This window comes from Medicago sativa, chromosome 4, assembly GCF_051527215.1.
Source record: "Medicago sativa cultivar Bolivia chromosome 4, Bolivia_mono, whole genome shotgun sequence".
NCBI classification, from domain to species: Eukaryota; Viridiplantae; Streptophyta; class Magnoliopsida; order Fabales; family Fabaceae; genus Medicago; species Medicago sativa.
Genome location: NC_140752.1, coordinates 100,113,741 through 100,132,494, shown reverse-complemented (window position 1 = coordinate 100,132,494; position 18,754 = coordinate 100,113,741). Strand labels below are relative to the sequence as shown.

At 37.4% G+C, this 18,754-nt stretch overlaps 2 protein-coding genes across 2 annotated transcripts; one reads left to right on the top strand and one right to left on the bottom strand.

Annotated features, from left to right (window-relative positions):
* The first annotated feature begins 2,328 nt into the window (after positions 1-2,328).
* NUP155 (nucleoporin 155) lies at positions 2,329-13,092 on the top strand. Its single transcript, XM_085706626.1, has 13 exons — positions 2,329-2,679; positions 3,228-3,397; positions 4,030-4,156; positions 6,302-6,564; positions 6,766-8,416; positions 8,502-8,714; positions 8,850-9,097; positions 9,372-9,783; positions 9,988-10,178; positions 10,971-11,328; positions 11,859-12,077; positions 12,242-12,564; positions 12,889-13,092. The coding sequence occupies exons 1-13, from the start codon at positions 2,521-2,523 to the stop codon at positions 13,004-13,006; spliced, it is 4,452 nt and encodes a 1,483-aa protein (XP_085562752.1). The 5' UTR covers positions 2,329-2,520; the 3' UTR covers positions 13,007-13,092.
* Positions 13,093-14,565: 1,473 nt separating this feature from the next.
* On the bottom strand, positions 14,566-15,108 carry LOC146934673 (uncharacterized). Its single transcript, XM_085707933.1, has one exon. It carries the CDS (start codon positions 15,106-15,108, stop codon positions 14,566-14,568), a length of 543 nt encoding a protein of 180 aa, XP_085564059.1.
* Positions 15,109-18,754: the final 3,646 nt, after the last annotated feature.

Here is an 18,754-nt window from a genome sequence, read left to right as displayed (position 1 = left end):
AATTGGAAAAGAAAAATAGAAAAGCAAAGATAAATCAATAAAGCTTCGAAGAAAAATTTGAGAAAAAAATAGTCGAAATAATCATCTCTACCACAATATTTTAAAAACCGACTCGACAAGGTTAATAGGCCCCTACCTTTTAAAAAAAGATAAATAGGTCACTAGATCAATGATCTAACCATTAGATCATTGGTTGAACTACGTGGCTAAACCAAAATCAAGTTAAACTTGATGACCCAGCTGTGTACACCTTTCGGTCACAAATATAAGCAAAAATTCATATTATAGATACATTCAATAAATGATGTATGTTGTCTATAATAAAGACCACATACATCATTTATTGAATGAATCTAAAACATGAATTTTTGCTTATATTTGTGACCGGAGGGTGTAACTCATTATATAACAAGTTTGTATCTGGACAAGATTTAATTAGAGAAAATCGAATGACTCACTCTCTAAAATTTTATATAAAAACAGTAAAAAAAAACATGGAGAATAAATAAAAGGTAATGAATCATCCACTTATTACCAGGCAAGTGGGTGACCACCAACTAGTATCAAGCATTTCTATTTGTTTCTGGCAGAAAATCAATAAAAAACCCATAAAATGTAGTAATACGAAACAAGAATAAAGTGGGAATGCTACAGTTTCCATTATTTTCTTCCCATGCGAACAAATTCTGAGGCATGAAATCAATTCCCGGAGTACTGGGCAGAAACACGTTTATGAACTATTCCAATTAAATAACTTCAGTCAAACCTCCATATAAGGATTAATAAACTTGTATTTGAGTGTCGCCCCTAAAAAAACTTCATTGAATGATATTGCGATCAACATATAGATGTTGGTGATTTTCAAAATAATGGAATCACTTTATAACCAAAAGTTGTAACTCTTCAACAAGAGTTGTAACTCATCATGGGAACCATTCATATACATTAGAACATTGTTATTTATTGATATATAATGAACCATGACATTGATTCAAGTGTATATGATCATAACCTTTGACAAAGGGGTGTTTAATGAACCATAGCATTGATTCAAGTCAAATGAGTGTTTTCTCTCGTGTGAAAGGTCATATAATGCACTATAAATGCTTGGCATTTAGGCATTAGTTTGACACATAAAGAACAACAACATACAATTTTGGACAGAATTTTGTTGCATTAACAACATTATTCTCTCTCATTCTCTTACTCTAAATCATCCATCAATTCTCTAATGCATGAGTGAATTGTTGAAACCATAAATCTGTAAAATACAGTTAGGAGATACGCTTAGTGTGGTTGTGCAATACACGTCAAGGAACTCACAGTATCCTGAAGGAGATTCGCCGGTCATTCCTAATTGCATCCAATATATAGTTATTGGAAGGGGCGAATCGATCCTAAAGGTTAGTGTGGCAACCCCATGCGCTTTGAGTTTTACATGCATAACCATTAAACATTTCAGGTTTCAAGTGCAGCAGCCTCTTCCCAACAATCAAGATATACAACAATCTTTGGAATTTATGTGCACACTTCATCATATTCATCTTCACCATCTTCTTGGTCAAGTTATTGCAGCAATCCCCAACACTAGATCCAACAATAGATTGGTTAAAACTCACATACCATCAAATTTATATGGAACCCACATAATTTGGTGGAACCAATATGAATTTTAACCAATAAAAAAGAGTATGTCGGAAAACGAGTGTTAAAATATATATCGCTGACATTCCTCGGTTTACTAAGATCAATTTTATATTTTATGTTTAAAGTGTAATGATGTCACAACTATATGTTGTTTGTTAAATTGTACACCTTTACTGTTCTATTAATTGTGTGTGTTTGGAAACGCGTTTGGAAACCCAATACCGCGTCCCAAACTCCCAATGCATCTTCGCCGTGAAAATTTTGAAGCCAGTATACCAGGCTTTTGCTTGCCGTGATTCTCAATGTGATTTTGTCCAAATTGTCGCCATTTCAAACATACATTAATTAAACATTTTTTTAATAGAACATAACAATTTTGCTCAATCAATTTCTTATAAAAAAGTATCAATGCTCGTTTTATACCATTTTTTTCTTCGACCAACATATTTTCATCGTGTTAATAAAGTGGATCTAGATCCTCTCGGATGGTAGAATGGTCCATTGTAAATCTTGATCGTTCAAACACCATTGACGATACTCCTGTCAAAAAAATTTGTCAAAAAAGGATAAAAAAAACTTATTTTAAAAAATAAATATAATATATTAACAGTATTAACGTGTTTGACTGAAATGTCACGCTATTATTTGCAATAAATATAAATATTAGTTTTTATTTTCATGACCGGAAATTTTGCCCGCCACTCTGAAATTTACGAAACCCACCCCAAAACCCTACATCGCCGTTAATTCTCTCACTCTTAAAGTTCTCTCTCTCTCTCTAACTGTTTCTCTCTCTAGTTTCACGAAAGAGTGTTTGAATTTGATTCCACCGCTCTCTCTCTCTCTCTCTCTCTCTCTCTCATCGGTGGTGGAATGTCGTGGGAAGACGAGATTGTGATTCGTGACGTCACCAACGCTGGTCTCGTTGTCAGTGATCGAATTGGCCGTGAAGTTTCTTCTCAGCTCGACCTCGAAGAATCTCTAGAAGCTTCTCGATATGCTAGTCATCCTTATTCTACTCACCCTAGAGAGGTACCTTTCATTCTTCACTCTCTCTAATTCCGTTTTTTAGATTCAATTATATTTTCCATGTGATTTTACTTTTGATTTATTCAATGTTCATAACGCAAAGTTCAAATATCTAATTCAATTTTAAATTTCATGAAATTGCTATATGTAATCTGGGTACATTACAGGTTATAGGGTTTAAGAGAGTGATACAATAATATTATTAGGTTATAGGGTGTGTGTTGAGCATAATTAGGTCATGTTTGTGTAAACAACTTAATTTGCAGCTTATAGCATAAGTGCTTATGAAAATAAGCTGTTTCTATTACAATAGACAAAATAAAGTTAATCCGTTTTTGTATAAGCTGTTTTCATAAGCTATCGTGGACAGCTTATGAAAATAAGCTAAAAGGAACTTATGAACACGTCGTAAGCTGTTTTTATTAGTTCTTTCAAATTGTCTAAAAATGCATAGATAAATTCAAATAAACCAATTCAAACAGCTCCTTAGTGAGCTTGTGCTTCAGTTTTCCACGTTTTTTCTGATTGATTGCCTTTTGTTGTTGTTTCAGTGGCCCCCTTTGGTTGAGGTAGCGAATACATGGGAGTTGCCTCCTGTTCTTATTGAAAGATACAATGCGGCTGGTGGGGAAGGAACTGCTTTTTGTGGAATATTTCCTGAAATACGTAGGGCATGGGCGTCAGTTGACAATTCTTTGTTCCTCTGGCGTTTTGATAAGTGGTAAGTATCGTGATGATGATGAGTCTAACTTCATTAAGTTTAAAGGCTGAGACTGGACACGTCCTATGTTTTGTTTAAGTTGCCTCCTATATTTTCTTGTTAGGCAGTTCAAGAAGCTTATGTTTATTAATGAACTCTTTCCCCCTCTTTATTAATACCCCATTGGTTAAGATTCTGTATGTTTCCTTTTACGTTTTCAATGTTCTGCATTTGTGACAATAGAGAACCCCATAGACTGTTTCATAAATTCTTACTTGGGTGTTTCTAGCCGGTCCTCTGTAACAGTTTAAGCTATTAGTCTGAGTAATTGTTGTATCATTGTTGCAAGGGAATTTCTGACTAAGCATTTAAGCATTTGGTTTAGAAAAAAGATTTAACCCCCCATAAAAATTTCTAGATAAAATTAAAAATACTATTTCTTTGAGTTCTGTTTTTTGATTGTATAACTTATATTTCTGTTATATAATTGCTCTGGCTATTTGATCATTAATTTAAATAATTAGGTGAAGGAATAATGTTTTAGGTGACTAAAATTTGTTTCGACTGTTGTATACTACTTTTATTCTTATTTAGTTGAACCAATATTTTAAACGTGCTAATGTACTTCTAATCTAACATTGCTGTTTCCTTAGGGATGGTCAGTGTCCTGAATATAGTGGCGAGGAACAAGCTATTTGTGCTGTTGGTCTTGCAAAATCAAAGCACGGTGTTTTTGTTGAAGCTATCCAGTATCTTTTAATCTTAGCAACCCCTGTTGAGGTATTGGCCATCTATTTTTTAATTCACTTCCAACGAATTGTGTTCTAAAATGTTGTGCTTCTGAAGTTGTTCATTGTGTTTCGACAAAATAAATTGCTTATTTTTTACCCGAGCAACATCATTTGTGTTAGTTTGAATTAGGAACTAACATGGTTAGGGAATGATTATACCCATGTTTGTTATGAGGTTGAGAAAAAAATATTCCTGGGTATAAAGGTTCCTGGGAATGAAGTAACTTCCCATAACTTCCATTATTCCCATGGAAAGAGATGGGAATGTGCATTCCCATGATATTCTGCATAGATTTTTAAAAAAAAAAAAATTGTAACTTCCAATTTTCCCAGGAATGTCAAGTTATTTGCCAAACACTTTTTTTAACAAATACCCAGGAATCAAATTTTCATCTTTTCAATTCCGGGTATGTTTTTCCTGGGAATAATTTGTGTTTCCCCAAAACAAACGCCCCCTAAAGTCTCACATTGAAAAAAGATAAGATCTGAAGAGTTTATAAAAAGTGGCACCCCTTACCTCACAAGCCGGTTTTGTAAGGACAATTTATTCTCAATATAGAAATCTAACATGGTATTAGATCATCATAATGATCAGGGCTGTCCACCATATTATCCTAATATCAAGTTCAATAGTGTTGGGCATGAGACATGCATTGGGAAAAACCTAAGTCTCACATTGAAAATAGTTAAAGTCTGAAAATAATTTATAAACAGCTTTATCCCTCACATTACAAGCTGATTTTGTAAGGACGAGTTAAACTCAATATAGAAACCTAATAGGTTGCCATTTCTACTAAACAATGATAGTTCTTTTGAATTGATCGCTGTTCCTTTCATTGGTTGAAGTGCTATATCTTCTTGATTCTCAAGTCTTATAATTGAATGCTATCTGGAGTGTTGTATGAAATTGAATTGTGAGTGGTATAAAAATCAACGAGAAATTAAACTTACTGTCACAGAAAATGTTACAATGGATAAGTGGACAGTGGTTACACAAGACAAAATAGAATTAGAAATACAACCATCAGTGAATAATTTGGTGTACTCTCTTATCACGAAGATAGTAGAAATGTAGAAGTTCGTCTTAGGTGGCTTGGTCATGTATGACGAAGACATGTAGAAACACTTGTAAGAAAAGTATACAGATGTAGAATAGTCCAATAATTAGAGGTAGAGAGAGCACAACGAAATTTATAGACCAATCTAGTAAGAGAGTTATAAAGGTAATTAGTCTTTTTTGGACAAAATGCATCGTAGGATTTTATGAGGTCAATTGATTCATGTAGCTGACTCCCTCTAGTGATAAAGGACCTGGTTGTTATTGTCTGAACTCTTGATAGAGAATATATCAACCTGTTTTATGTGGTTTTCTTTCTGTGGTTGAATATTACCTTGGTTGGAATTGAGCAAAAGATAGTTACTTTACCTAAAGTTCTCCAATAGCATTGATAAAGATCATAAGTAATTGGTTATTCTTCTTTCTGACTTATTCTTGCCCTCATTTTTGTACCAGTCCACGGTGTTGCGTTAAAGGGTTAGACTTCGAGTACAGGAGACTGATATTTGGTTCCTTTTACAAGTTAATAGAATTAATAGTATAGGTACCAAGTACACTTTAGAAAGGGAGGGTGATTTAGCTAATGTTAAGGCTACTATTTTCTCTTTGGGCTTATTCAAGCTTGGCGGCAGCATTTAAATGGTTAACTATGATTTCCTTTATAAATGAATAAATTTATGAAAAAATCAGGGTAAATAGAAGGAAATAATTAGGATTTTGATAAATCCTCCAGAAGATAAATAGAGTAGAGAAACTAATATTGTCAAATTAACAAGGTCTTTGACTCTTGTTTATGTCCTCAAGAGAGAATCACCTGAAATAGAAAATCCAGCAGCATATTGGTATTCTTCTGTAGTTTTAAAATAGTTCTTTCCCAAGATTTTTAATACTTGTGTGGTGATTTTGTTAGTTATTCACTACATGCTGCTAAGTTTTCCATGAGAACATCTTACAAGATCCTTTTATCCACCAATTAAAGGGTTTTAGGTAGCAAGTTTTCTTTAAACCAGTGCAGTATGTTCTTTTCAGACCTCCATGCAAGGGAAGTACCGTTACTTACCCCATTCTTTTTATCAGTTAATTTTAGTTGGAGTGTGCTGCTCTGGAGGAGCAGATGGCTCAGATCCATTTGCAGAAGTTTCGTTACAGCCGTTGCCAGATTATACAATACCATCCGATGGGGTTACGATGACAAGTGTGGCATGTACCGATAAGGGCCGCATTTTCCTTGCTGGTCGTGATGGCCACATATATGAGCTTATTTATTCAACTGGCTCAGGATGGCAAAAGCGCTGCAGAAAAGTATGCGTCACTGCTGGTCTAGGAAGTGTAATTTCAAGGTACTTCCTGCTTTTTTAATCTTGTGCTATATTATTACTAACTGCACTGCTCATTTTCATTTTTATCTTAGAATAGTATGTTTATTTTGCAAATGATATATAAGCGCGCTCACTCACACATACACATGCAGTCACCTCATTTTTGCAGGTAAATGTTTATTTGCCAATTCCTTAGTAATTTGTCTTAGCTGTTATTTGCAGATGGGTCATACCAAATGTATTCAATTTTGGAGCTGTTGACCCTGTTGTTGAAATGGTTTTTGACAATGAGAGACAGATACTGTATGCACGGACTGAAGAGATGAAGCTTCAGGTTTATGTTCTTGGACCAATTGGTGATGGGCCATTAAAGAAAATTGCTGAAGAAAGGAATCTTGTCAATCACAAAGATGCACATCATGGAGGTAGACAATCAAGTGGATCAAGAGTATCAAGTCGATCACCAAAGCCATCTATTGTTTGCATCTCACCCTTATCTACCCTTGAATCGAAATCGCTACATCTTGTTGCTGTTTTATCAGATGGCAGAAGGATGTACCTATCCACCTCTCCTTCTAGCGGAAGCCTGAATGGATTCAACACCAGCCATCACAAGCCTAGCTGTTTAAAGGTTGTCACAACACGGCCTTCTCCTCCTTGGGGTGTTAGTGGCGGTCTCACCTTTGGAACCATGGCTCTTGCTGGTAGACCTCAAAATGAGGATCTCTCATTGAAAGTCGAGGCAGCCTATTATTCTGCTGGAACTCTTATCCTTTCGGATGCATCACCTCCAACTATGCCTTCACTCCTTGTTTTAAACAGGGATTCGAGCACTCAGTCCTCACCATCAGGTAATCTAGGAACAGGTACGAGGAGTTCCCGGGCATTACGGGAAACTGTATCTTCTTTACCAGTTGAAGGACGAATGCTTTCTGTTGCCGATGTTTTACCTCTACCAGATACTTCAGCTACTGTTCAGTCTCTATACTCAGAAATTGAGTTTGGTGGTTATGAGAGCTCAATGGAATCATGTGAAAGGGCGTCTGGCAAACTGTGGGCAAGAGGAGACCTCTCAACCCAACATATACTGCCAAGGAGGAGGATTGTCATCTTCAGCACCATGGGCATGATGGAAATTGTTTTTAACAGGCCATTAGACATTTTAAGGCGGCTATTAGAGTCCAATTCTCCGAGATCAGTTTTAGAAGATTTCTACAATCGTTTTGGAGCCGGCGAGGCGGCTGCGATGTGTTTAATGCTAGCTTCGAGGATAGTACATTCTGAAAACTTTATCAGCAATGTTATTGCAGAGAAGGCAGCTGAAGCTTTTGAGGATCCAAGACTTGTTGGCATGCCACAACTTGAAGGCAGTAATGCATTATCAAGCACAAGAACTGCTGCTGGTGGATTTAGCATGGGCCAGGTTGTTCAGGAGGCTGAGCCTGTTTTTTCAGGTGCACATGAAGGGCTCTGTTTGTGTTCATCAAGATTACTCTTTCCTCTATGGGAACTACCTGTAATGGTTATAAAAGGAAGTTTAAGTGCTTCAGGCACTTCATTTGAAAATGGGGTAGTTGTATGCAGACTATCCATCGGGGCTATGCAAGTCCTTGAACACAAACTTCGATCTTTAGAAAAATTCTTAAGATCTAGAAGGAACCAGAGGAGAGGACTCTATGGTTGTGTAGCAGGATTAGGAGATGTAAGTGGTTCCATTCTATATGGTGGTGGTTCTGCATTGGGTGCTGGTGACCGAAGTATGGTAAGAACCTTGTTCGGTGCATATTCCAAAAATATGGAGTCTAATGGCGGTGGAGCCGCAAATAAAAGGCAAAGGTTGCCGTACAGTCCTGCAGAATTAGCTGCCATGGAGGTGGGCCTATATTGCTAAATGGTTGCACTGATGTTATTTTTAAAATTATTGGTTTAGTTTCTCACTTCTGTTTGTTGTGTCACAGGTGAGGGCAATGGAGTGCATTAGGCAGTTGCTCCTTAGATCTGGTGAAGCTCTCTTTTTGCTTCAACTTCTCTCACAGCATCATGTCACTCGTCTGATTCAAGGATTTGATGCTAACCTTCAACAAGCCCTAGTTCAGTTAACATTTCATCAACTAGTTTGTTCTGAAGAGGGTGACCGTCTTGCTACAAGGCTTATATCTGCTCTAATGGAGGTAGAACATTGTTTAGGCAATCCATGAAATAATTTTTATCTTCAAAAGTTTACACGTCAATGGAAGTTCTTCTCTTGAATTAGCTTTATGAACTTATATGATAATAAGTTTTCTTAACACATTACATTGCTCCAGTATTACACTGGTACAGATGGTAGGGGAACTGTAGATGACATTAGTAAGAGATTAAGAGAGGGTTGCCCGAGCTACTATAAGGAGTCTGATTACAAATTCTTCTTAGCCGTGGAAGCCCTGGAGAGAGCTGCTGTGACTATAGATGATGAGGAAAAGGAGACTCTCGCGCGGGAGGCATTGAATGCCTTAAGCAAAGTTCCAGAGTCTGCAGACTTACGTACTGTTTGCAAACGTTTTGAGGATTTAAGGTATATATTTTTGTTACCTGGCCCTTCTCCATTTCTGTGAAAACTGAATATTATATTTCAGAGATAAATGATATACAACCACTAATGTGTTTATATAGGCTATTCTAACCTTATGGTCCTGACCAATGACTAATGGGCCAATTACAAATTACTAATAATAATAGTAAAACTTCACTATTTATAACAATTTCCATGTCATGTATCATCATTAGTTTTTATGGCCTATGATTAGCATGCCATCAATCTGAATGTCAAACACACTCTCCTATTGCAGGTTTTATGAAGCTGTAGTTTGCTTACCTCTTCAGAAGGCACAGGCTATCGACCCTGCAGGTGATGCTTATAATGATGAAATTGATGCCACAGTCAGAGAACAAGCACTTGCTCAGCGTGAGCAGTGTTATGAAATAATCATCAGTGCTTTGCGGTCTCTTAAAGGTGACCCCTCACGGAAGGAATTTGGCTCTCCCATTGGATCTGCTTCACAATCTGCACTTGATCCAGCCTCTCGGAAAAAGTATATAAGCCAAATTGTTCAGCTGGGTGTCCAATCACCCGACAGAATTTTCCATGAGTATCTTTATCAGGCTATGATAGACTTAGGTCTTGAGAATGAATTGTTGGAGTATGGAGGCCCTGACCTATTGCCCTTCTTAAAAAGTGCTGGTCGTACACCCATACATGAGGTCGCTTATTATTCCTTTCTCTCTAATAATTTGTTAATGGCCTAATGTTCACTTGGTCAAAAGCACAAATATTGTGTTTTTGAAATAGTTGTATACATTTTGCATGCAGAAACTACAGACTATTCATGCTTTTCATTACATTTCTTTGAAAAATTTGTATCTTGCTAATTATCTTCGCAATCTTTTGTTTTCCCTATCTGCTAGGTTCGTGCTGTGACTGCAACAACTTCTCCGATGGGCCAATCGGGAGCACCTATGTCGTCCAATCAAGTCAAGTACTTTGAACTTTTGGCAAGGTATTACGTGTTGAAGCGGCAACACATGCTTGCTGCTCATGCATTGCTAAGACTGGCCGGAAGGCCTTCTACTGACGGAGTTCCTACTCTTGAGCAGAGGTCAATCATTTTTTCAATTTCCTTGTCATTTCTTTTGTATCTCTTTGGAAGCTTCTGGATTTCTAAATAGTTTGTCGCTTAATTGCTTCAAATCTCATCAGGATAGATCACATTAGTGAATATTGTCATCATAGTTGGATCTCATCTTTTTAATGTATTCACAGTTTATGATGTCAAGCTGAACTTTTTGCCAAATAACGAACGACATCATGCATAAAACTGTTAAGATCCCACATTGGCGGGTATTTGGCCAAAGTACTCCTTGTAATGGTTAGGACAATCCTACCCCGTTGAATTAGCTTTAGTGGATAGTTAGACCCAGTGTGTTAATATACAATTATACATTTCATAACGAAAAAGAGAACCTTGAAGTCTGTTATTTCAAGAATTCTTATGTCAATCAGAGTTGAAGTTGGAGCTTTTTCGCCACTTATATTTTAGATGGGTTTATGTGCTGTTATTCATCAACACTCATGAAAGATGCTAAAGCTGACACTTGATCTAACCATATAAAACATGAAAATTAATCCCCGAATCGCGAATCCTTATGTACGTTTAGTTTTCAAATAAGCATTGTTTGTTATGTGTTTTTGATGACATAAGTCTGTCAACGTGTATACATCTGTACTTGTTTTAGTTCAAGATTCTGCATTTTACACATATATCATTGATTCCCCTTTTCCACATCAGACCTCTACATGATTCTGTAATCTGTAGAACGTCAGATCACCTGAATAGTTTCGGCTTGCTTGCATGGACATCTTCTTATAGTTTTTTGTTTTGTAAAATTAGGTGTCAATACCTAAGCAATGCAGTTTTACAGGCAAAGAATGCAACAAATAGCGATGGGTTGGTTAGTTCTACTCGGAGTTCCAGCGACACTGGATTACTAGATATGCTTGAAGGGAAGCTTGCTGTTCTTCGGTTTCAGATAAAAATCAAAGAGGAACTAGAGCATATGGCTTCCAGTTCTGAGGTTTTACACAGCACATCCAATTCTGTTCAAAATGGTTTAGTCTCTGATGCCAGTCCAACTGTTGATGCCAATTTTGCAAATGCAACACGCGAGAAAGCCAAAGAGCTATCATCAGATTTGAAGAGCATAACACAGTTATATAATGAATATGCTGTTCCCTTTAAACTCTGGGAGGTACTTCTTTCTCTTTCTGGCTGTATGTGTGGGTGCGCACGCGTGTAGATTTGTGTAACTCAAGATATTTCTCATCTGGCTACTCACATTGTTTGATAATGAACAACTTTTAGAGGTCCTTCAGTCTTTTGAGCTTTAGCATCTAGAATTGTTCCGAGCTATTTACTTCCACGATTTCTAAGACATGTATTGTTTGGTTGAGGGAAAGGATAGGGTACATGGTTTGATTAGTTTTTTAAGATAGAAAAATAGGAATTTGAGGTCTCTATACTTATAATAACTTTGCAACTCTCTTTACTCTTCTGTCCAACTATTTGCCATTTCTTTCTTTTTTGTGACATGATTTACCTTTTCTGTCTTGTCAAACCAAATGAAGCATCACGGTCTCGTGATTTGTGTTGTATCTGCCACTGTTCTGCTTGGCCGGTCTTGGTTGTGTATTATTCTTGTTGATAACATTGTCATTACAATGTAAAATTCTCAAACTTATCGAACTAATAACGGTTCTTCATTTCATAATTTTCTTTCAGACATGCCTGGAGATGCTGTACTTTGCTAACTATTCTGGTGATAGTGACAGTAGCATTGTCAGAGAGACATGGGCTCGACTTATAGATCAAGCTATTTCAGGAGGTGGCATTGCTGAAGCTTGCTCTGTGCTAAAGAGACTTGGGCCCCGCCTTTATCCTGGTGATGGAACTGTTTTTCAGCTTGACATTATTTGTCTTCACCTTGAGAAAGCTGCACTGGTATATTTTCTCAATTTTGTTGACAATTTACATTATCTGTAAACGCTTCTTTATAGTTTTTATATTTCCCTTGTACTCTCTAGAGTATCTTTCAGTTTGGGCAGGCGGGGTTTGGTGAATTTATAATACTCTTAACTTGTATATGAATTCATGTCTTTTTGTAGGAGAGATTAAATACAGGGATTGAATCCGTTGGAGATGAAGATGTTGCGAGAGCCCTTGTTTCTGCTTGTAAGGGTGCAGCAGAACCTGTATTGAACGCATATGATCAATTGTTATCAAATGGGGCAATTTTGCCATCCCCAAATCTTAGATTACGGATGCTGAGATCTGTTCTAGTGGTACTTCGTGAGTGGGCTATGTCTATATATTCACACAGGATGGGTACAGCCACTGGTTCTTCCATAATAATAGGCGGTGGATTCTCATTGGAACGTACAGTTGCTAGCCAAGGAATTAGGGACAAAATCACAAGTGTAGCAAACAGGTTAACTTCTTTATACTTTTATATATTCATATTGTTAATTATTAGGGACAAAATCACAAGTGTAGCAAACAGGTTAACTTCTTTATACTTTTATATATTCATATTGTTAATTATTAATGGTTGACATTGTTTTTTTTGGCACAAGTGTTTGAGATTTTTTATGCGCATCATTTATACCAACAAAAAATTTTAGTTGTGGATATTCCTCGATCCCAATACACCATTATATTAAATTTGCTGATTATTTCGTCCTCAAGTGTGTGAATCATTGTCATTATAATCAAAATCATTGTCATTATTGATCTGAATAACATTTACTTACAGGTATATGACTGAAGTACGGAGGTTAGCCCTTCCACAGAGCCAAACAGAAGGGGTTTACCGCGGCTTTAAAGAACTTGAAGAATCTCTCATAAGTCCTCATTCATTTGATCGATTTTGATCTTTGTTGCAATATATTATGTTGTATACTATCAATTGCTCTTGTCAAATAATTATTATTTTGAAATAAGTTTCTAATGTTCCATATTGGAGGTGATCTTCTTTTGCTTTCCTTTTTACCCCTTTTTCCAAAATTAGTCTCCATGGACGTGTCATCTATGCCGGCCGTCATTCGAGCCTAGTTCTCCGAAGTTTTCTACTGGCGTGAGAATTGATTTCTGTCCAAAGCATTGCATCAATTCAAATACTCCAGTTAAATATGTATACGTCCTGTTATGCTTTATTTTTACTTCAATGTTGTAACGTCATCATATTTTCTTACAACAACAGGTAAATACAACTGAGCTCTTAGGGCCAGTTTGGTGCACATGATAAGGAGATAGGATATGATAAAACAATCATATCCTGTTCCAATCCGTTGTTTGGTGCACCAGCAGGAAAGGATAAATTAAACCTATTTCTAATCCTATCCTATTCACCCTTTGTTTTTCTAATACTTTATTTTTGGTGGGTTAACAACCTGATAGTAAAAACATCACACGCGTATTGTTTTATTAACAAAGGAACCGGCTTCAACTCCCACCGCAACCACTCAACTCCACTCTAACTTTCAAAAAAAATTTCTTCTAATTTTATGCTAATCGACATCAAATTCTATGTTAATCTGTTCCTAATTCTGATGTCAATTTTTGATTCAATCCACATCAATTCCAGTCCTTCTCCAAATGGTTCGACTATTGGGGTATATGAAGAAAACATGCAACAAACCCTGAGTTCCAGAATCACACAACGTTCAATCAACACTTCAATCATTAACCCATCGTTCATTAATCTTTAGAGTATTACTTTTCCCACCCTATGCCTTTCCTCGCGCGCCCTATTTTTTTTTTCTTTCCAAAATACCCCTAATTCGGATTATGTAATTCGAACTGATTCCAGAAAATTTAATCCGGATTCTTTCGTGTATTTTGGCACTCCATTCACCCTGATGGATGATGATACCAGTTATAAAAATATTGGTTCGGATTATATAATCCGAAAACGTTAGAGATATTCCAGAATATATAATCCGACCCGTTGAAAGTCAACAAAAGGGGGCGTGAACGACAGTTCCGGATTATATAATCTGGAATGCGCTAAACATGTCCGGAATATATAATCCGGAATGCATCAGTACAGAGGCAGAAGCCATCTGTTTTGGTTGAGCCTCTGTTTTGGCGCATTTTGCTTGCTTCCAAACAGACATATCATGCCGGTGACATGTTCTAACAGTAAATCGAACTCATAACATAAAAATCATCAACACAACATAATTTTCGAACAAAACATTAATCAAATAACATTAAAAATTATCCAAGATTACATAATATTAAAAATTATCCAAGTGTTACATAATTCAAAATGTAACAAACATAAACATACAAAACAATACTATCAGCCCCTAATAACTGCACCCGTACCACCGCCACCTCTGCCACCACCCCTGCCACCATCAGTAGCTGCCCGACGACGGTAAACTTTTGCATCATGCACCTCTCTCAAGGCATCCTCCAAATGCTGTCATTCCTTACTCCCTTTCGGCACCAGACCGCTTCTCATCACAGCATAGATGTGGTCTCTGATGCGGCTCATCCTTCCGCTAAGCTGTAAGTACGCAAAGTCTCCATCATCTTGAGTAGCTTGGGCATCAAGGACCTCACGCTCTGGTGGCCTCGGCACCGGTACCGGCATGTCTGGAAGAATCATTCGTGGATGAGACATCTGGTAAAACCACTCGATGTATCCATCTACTACCTCCACACCATGGGCTGCAGTCTCTCCCAACTCCTGAGGTGTCAGCGCATAATCAAGTGCACGCTGAAAGGGGTTTGTGATCTCCGCCAAGTTAACATCAACAGGTGCACTCTGAACGGGATGTCTCGGTATGGTCTGAACAAACCCAAACTGGCGAAGCACCCTCTCCGGCAGATATCTCACCATGCGCTCTTCGCATCTCAGCCATCCAGAGTAAAGGCTGACCCGCTCAAACGGACGTGCCTGACGGTGTGCAGCATATGGGACCATGACAACCCTCGTCAAATCCAGCGCATCTAGATAGTTCATGTAGTTGTCCACCGTGTAACACCCCGTTCTCCCAACAACGTAATAATAATTAATTTAATCATAGTAGACCAACAACGGAGTGTCACACTGCTAATCAAAATTTCATAAATAGAAAATAGCTATTTATTTAAACCAATATTTAAAATATCTCCAAAACATGCAGCGGAATAATTCTTTAGAAAATACAATTTCAACCAAATCCAACGTCAATGAAAATCTTGGCACAAAGGCCTCAACATATTCAACACTATTTTCGACAACGATAAACTCCATTATTAAGTCTTTTACCAAAAATATGATACATAAAAGAAATGAAGAAAACGAAAACAGTCGCGACGAATCCCCATCCTAATATGTATCAGAGCCCTAGACACTTGAGCCGACCAAACCTACAAGCCATCATTACCTGCAAGTTACCCATACGAAGGGCAACATTTTCAAGCAGAAGGGGTGAGAAACTTATCCAATAATAATAATATATAATTCATCAAATTAATGAAAACAACAACATATCACAACGTGCATCATTAATAATGTATATAAAGAATACATATACAACAACATAATCATTTTCAGCAACAAAGAGCAGCAACAACAACAACTTCATTATCAACAACGACACCGACAACTCGACAATGCGACAACGGCAACAACAACTCGACAATGCGACAACAACAACAACAACAACTCGACAATGCGACAACAACAACAACAACTCGACAATGCGACAACGACAACAACTAATGCATCATGCAGGTGGTACCAATCTACGCGCGTTGAATGCTAAGCATTCCAGGGCATAAGCCCCCAACAATTTGGATGGTTAAAGCATCCCGGGGCATAAGCCCCCAACAGGTGAATGATAAACATTCCGGGGCATAAGCCCCCAACGGGTTGAATGATGAACATTCCAGGGCATAAGCCCCCAACAGATGTGAGTATGTAAATGGACTCAACTTGTGTATATCAACATACAACTTCAACAGCGACTACAACAACAACATATGTGCCTAAAACAATTATGACACACTCCCCAACTTTGACAACAGATGATACAACGACATCAACAACGGAAATCAACAACATAGCATATATATAAATCAATTACATTCATCTCAAAGTCTAAAACATCCCCCAAAAGCAATTAGGTTTTGATCAATAGAACATAAGTCAAATATCCATAAAACACCTCAACTAAATCCCTAACACTTAAGCTTGAAGTTGGGAAACCAACCATAAGTTTTTGGACTAACTAGAGATTAGTTATGCTAAATTTTCTTAAAATTTTCTGAAGACCCACCTGGACTATTTTTATCATAACTCAAAATCTACAAATCTTTTCCACTCCAAACCAACGCCATTATAAAGCTAACTTAATTATCTACAACCTTCATGTTTACGTCAAAAGCCAATTCAAAACAGAAATGGGTGAAAAAGCACAAAAAACGCAGAAACCGAAATTCTGTCAGCACAAAGAAAACAGAACGTTGGCACGGCCTGTGCCATGCACGGCACGGCCGTGCTCGATTGACAGCACAGCTTTTTCTTCGTTCTTTTCCGTTTTCACCATTTCGCGCATAAAATTCAAACCGTTAAGCGGATTTCAGTGCCGTTTTCACCTACACGCTCCTGACATTTCCCTCTATCATAATCTACAGAAAATTCAAGTTTCCACCACTAAAAAAAAAATCGATTTCCCAAGCCCCACATAAACACTTGTCTATGGAACATTCAGACACCGACGTTTCAATCGAAATTCCCAATTTTCAATCCCTGGTTACCCAAAATGCATTTCAACAGAAGTTTTCAGGTTCAATTGGGCAATATAGCAATCAAATAACGTAGAAACATGCATCAACAACACAATTCATCATATTATAGCCATTAACCTAAACTTTCTAACCCTAATACCAAAACACCACAATCATCAAAAATCAGAATTATACATATTATTAGTGAAAGGAATCCCACCCTTACCTTAGTTTAGATGAATCAAAAGCTTACAGAATTGTTCCTCCTCTTCTCTTTGCCTCTTCTAGGTTTTCTCCTCTTCTCCCAAAAACTTATGTTTTCTTTTGTACGTGAAAAATGTTTCTGACTTCTCTCTATTCTATTTCCCAATAAACATAACCTCTCCTTTATTTTTCTTAACTCCCTTAAACTCACATAATTACTAATTAACTCCCATTAACCAAAATATTAATATTTTACTCCTATTTTTATTTCTCCTAATATTTCCACAAATAATAAAGCCATATTCATTTAAATAATATACAATTCCCTAAATCATATAATAAAATAGCATCACATCATATATCACATAAAATCACCCAAAACACATATTTCACATAAAATCATCTATATAACAAATAAAATCATATAAAAAAACTCACACATCTACTAAAATATTAGAATAAAAATGGGGCGTTACAACTCTCCCCAACTTATAGAATTTCGTCCTCGAAATATTACCTCAAGCAAACAACTCAGGATATGACTCCTGCATCTTACTCTCCAACTCCCAAGTAAGACTTTCACCAGCTGCTCCTCCCCAAACAACTCTCACTAGAGGTATCTCCTTGCCTCTCAACGTCTTCACCTCGCGATCATCAATCCTCAAAGGTAAAGTTTCTACCGTAAGGTTGTCTCTAACTTGCACATCATCTCTAGGAATGACATGTGAAGGATCCGCTACATACTTCCGAAGTTGCGACACATGAAACACATCATGCAAGTTCGAAAGATGTGGTGGCAAACCAACTCTATAAGCCACCGTGCCAATCCTCTCAGATATTTGATAAGGACCAATAAACTTCGGAGTCAACTTCTTGGACTTCAATGCACGACCCACACCGGTCATAGGAGTGAATCTCAAGAACACATGGTCACCCTCTTGAAACTCAAGGTCCTTCCTACGCTTGTTATGATAGCTCTTATGTCGACTCTGCGGCGCTTTCATATGCTCTCTTATCATCTTGACCTTCTCCGTAGTCTGCTGAACTATTTCAGGTCCCAACACGATACTTTCACCCGACTCAAACCAACATAAAGGAGTCCTACACCTTCGACCATATAAAGCTTCGAAAGGTGCCATACCAATACTCGAATGGTAACTATTGTTGTACGTGAACTCTATCAATGGTAGGTGACTGTCCCAAGCTCCACCTTGCGCAAGTACACACACCCTCAACAAGTCTTCTAATGATTGAATTGTTCTTTCTGACTGACCATCTGTTTACGGATGATAAGCCGAACTCAACTTCAACTGAGAGCCCAAAGCTTCTTGCAAGCTTTTCCAAAATCTCGAAGTGAACCTCGGATATCTATCCGACACAATACTCGACGGGACACCATGCAACTTCACAATATTATGAATATAAATCTCCGCCAACTGAGCTACTGAATAAGTGATATTAATCGGAATAAAATGTGCCGACTTCGTCAATCTATCGACAACGACCCAAATGGCATCATGCCCTCTTTGAGTGTTTGGCAAACTCGTCACAAAATCCATGGAGATGCTATCCCATTTCCATTCCGGCACATCTAATGGTGTCAACAAACCAGCAGGCTTCTGATGTTCAACTTTCGATTTCTGACAAGTCAAACACGCATAAACAAATTGTGCGACATCACGCTTCAACCC

Excerpts from the sequence above, each read along its gene's own strand:
- NUP155 (XM_085706626.1), top strand. The coding sequence starts at position 2,521 with ATGTCGTGGGAAGACGAGATTGTGATTCGTGACGTCACCAACGCTGGT. Across the intron at positions 2,680-3,227 it reads ATTCTACTCACCCTAGAGAG|TGGCCCCCTTTGGTTGAGGT; the intron begins GTACCTTTCATT and ends TTGTTGTTTCAG. Across the intron at positions 11,329-11,858 it reads TTCCCTTTAAACTCTGGGAG|ACATGCCTGGAGATGCTGTA; the intron begins GTACTTCTTTCT and ends ATTTTCTTTCAG.
- LOC146934673 (XM_085707933.1), bottom strand. The coding sequence starts at position 15,108 with ATGAACTATCTAGATGCGCTGGATTTGACGAGGGTTGTCATGGTCCCA.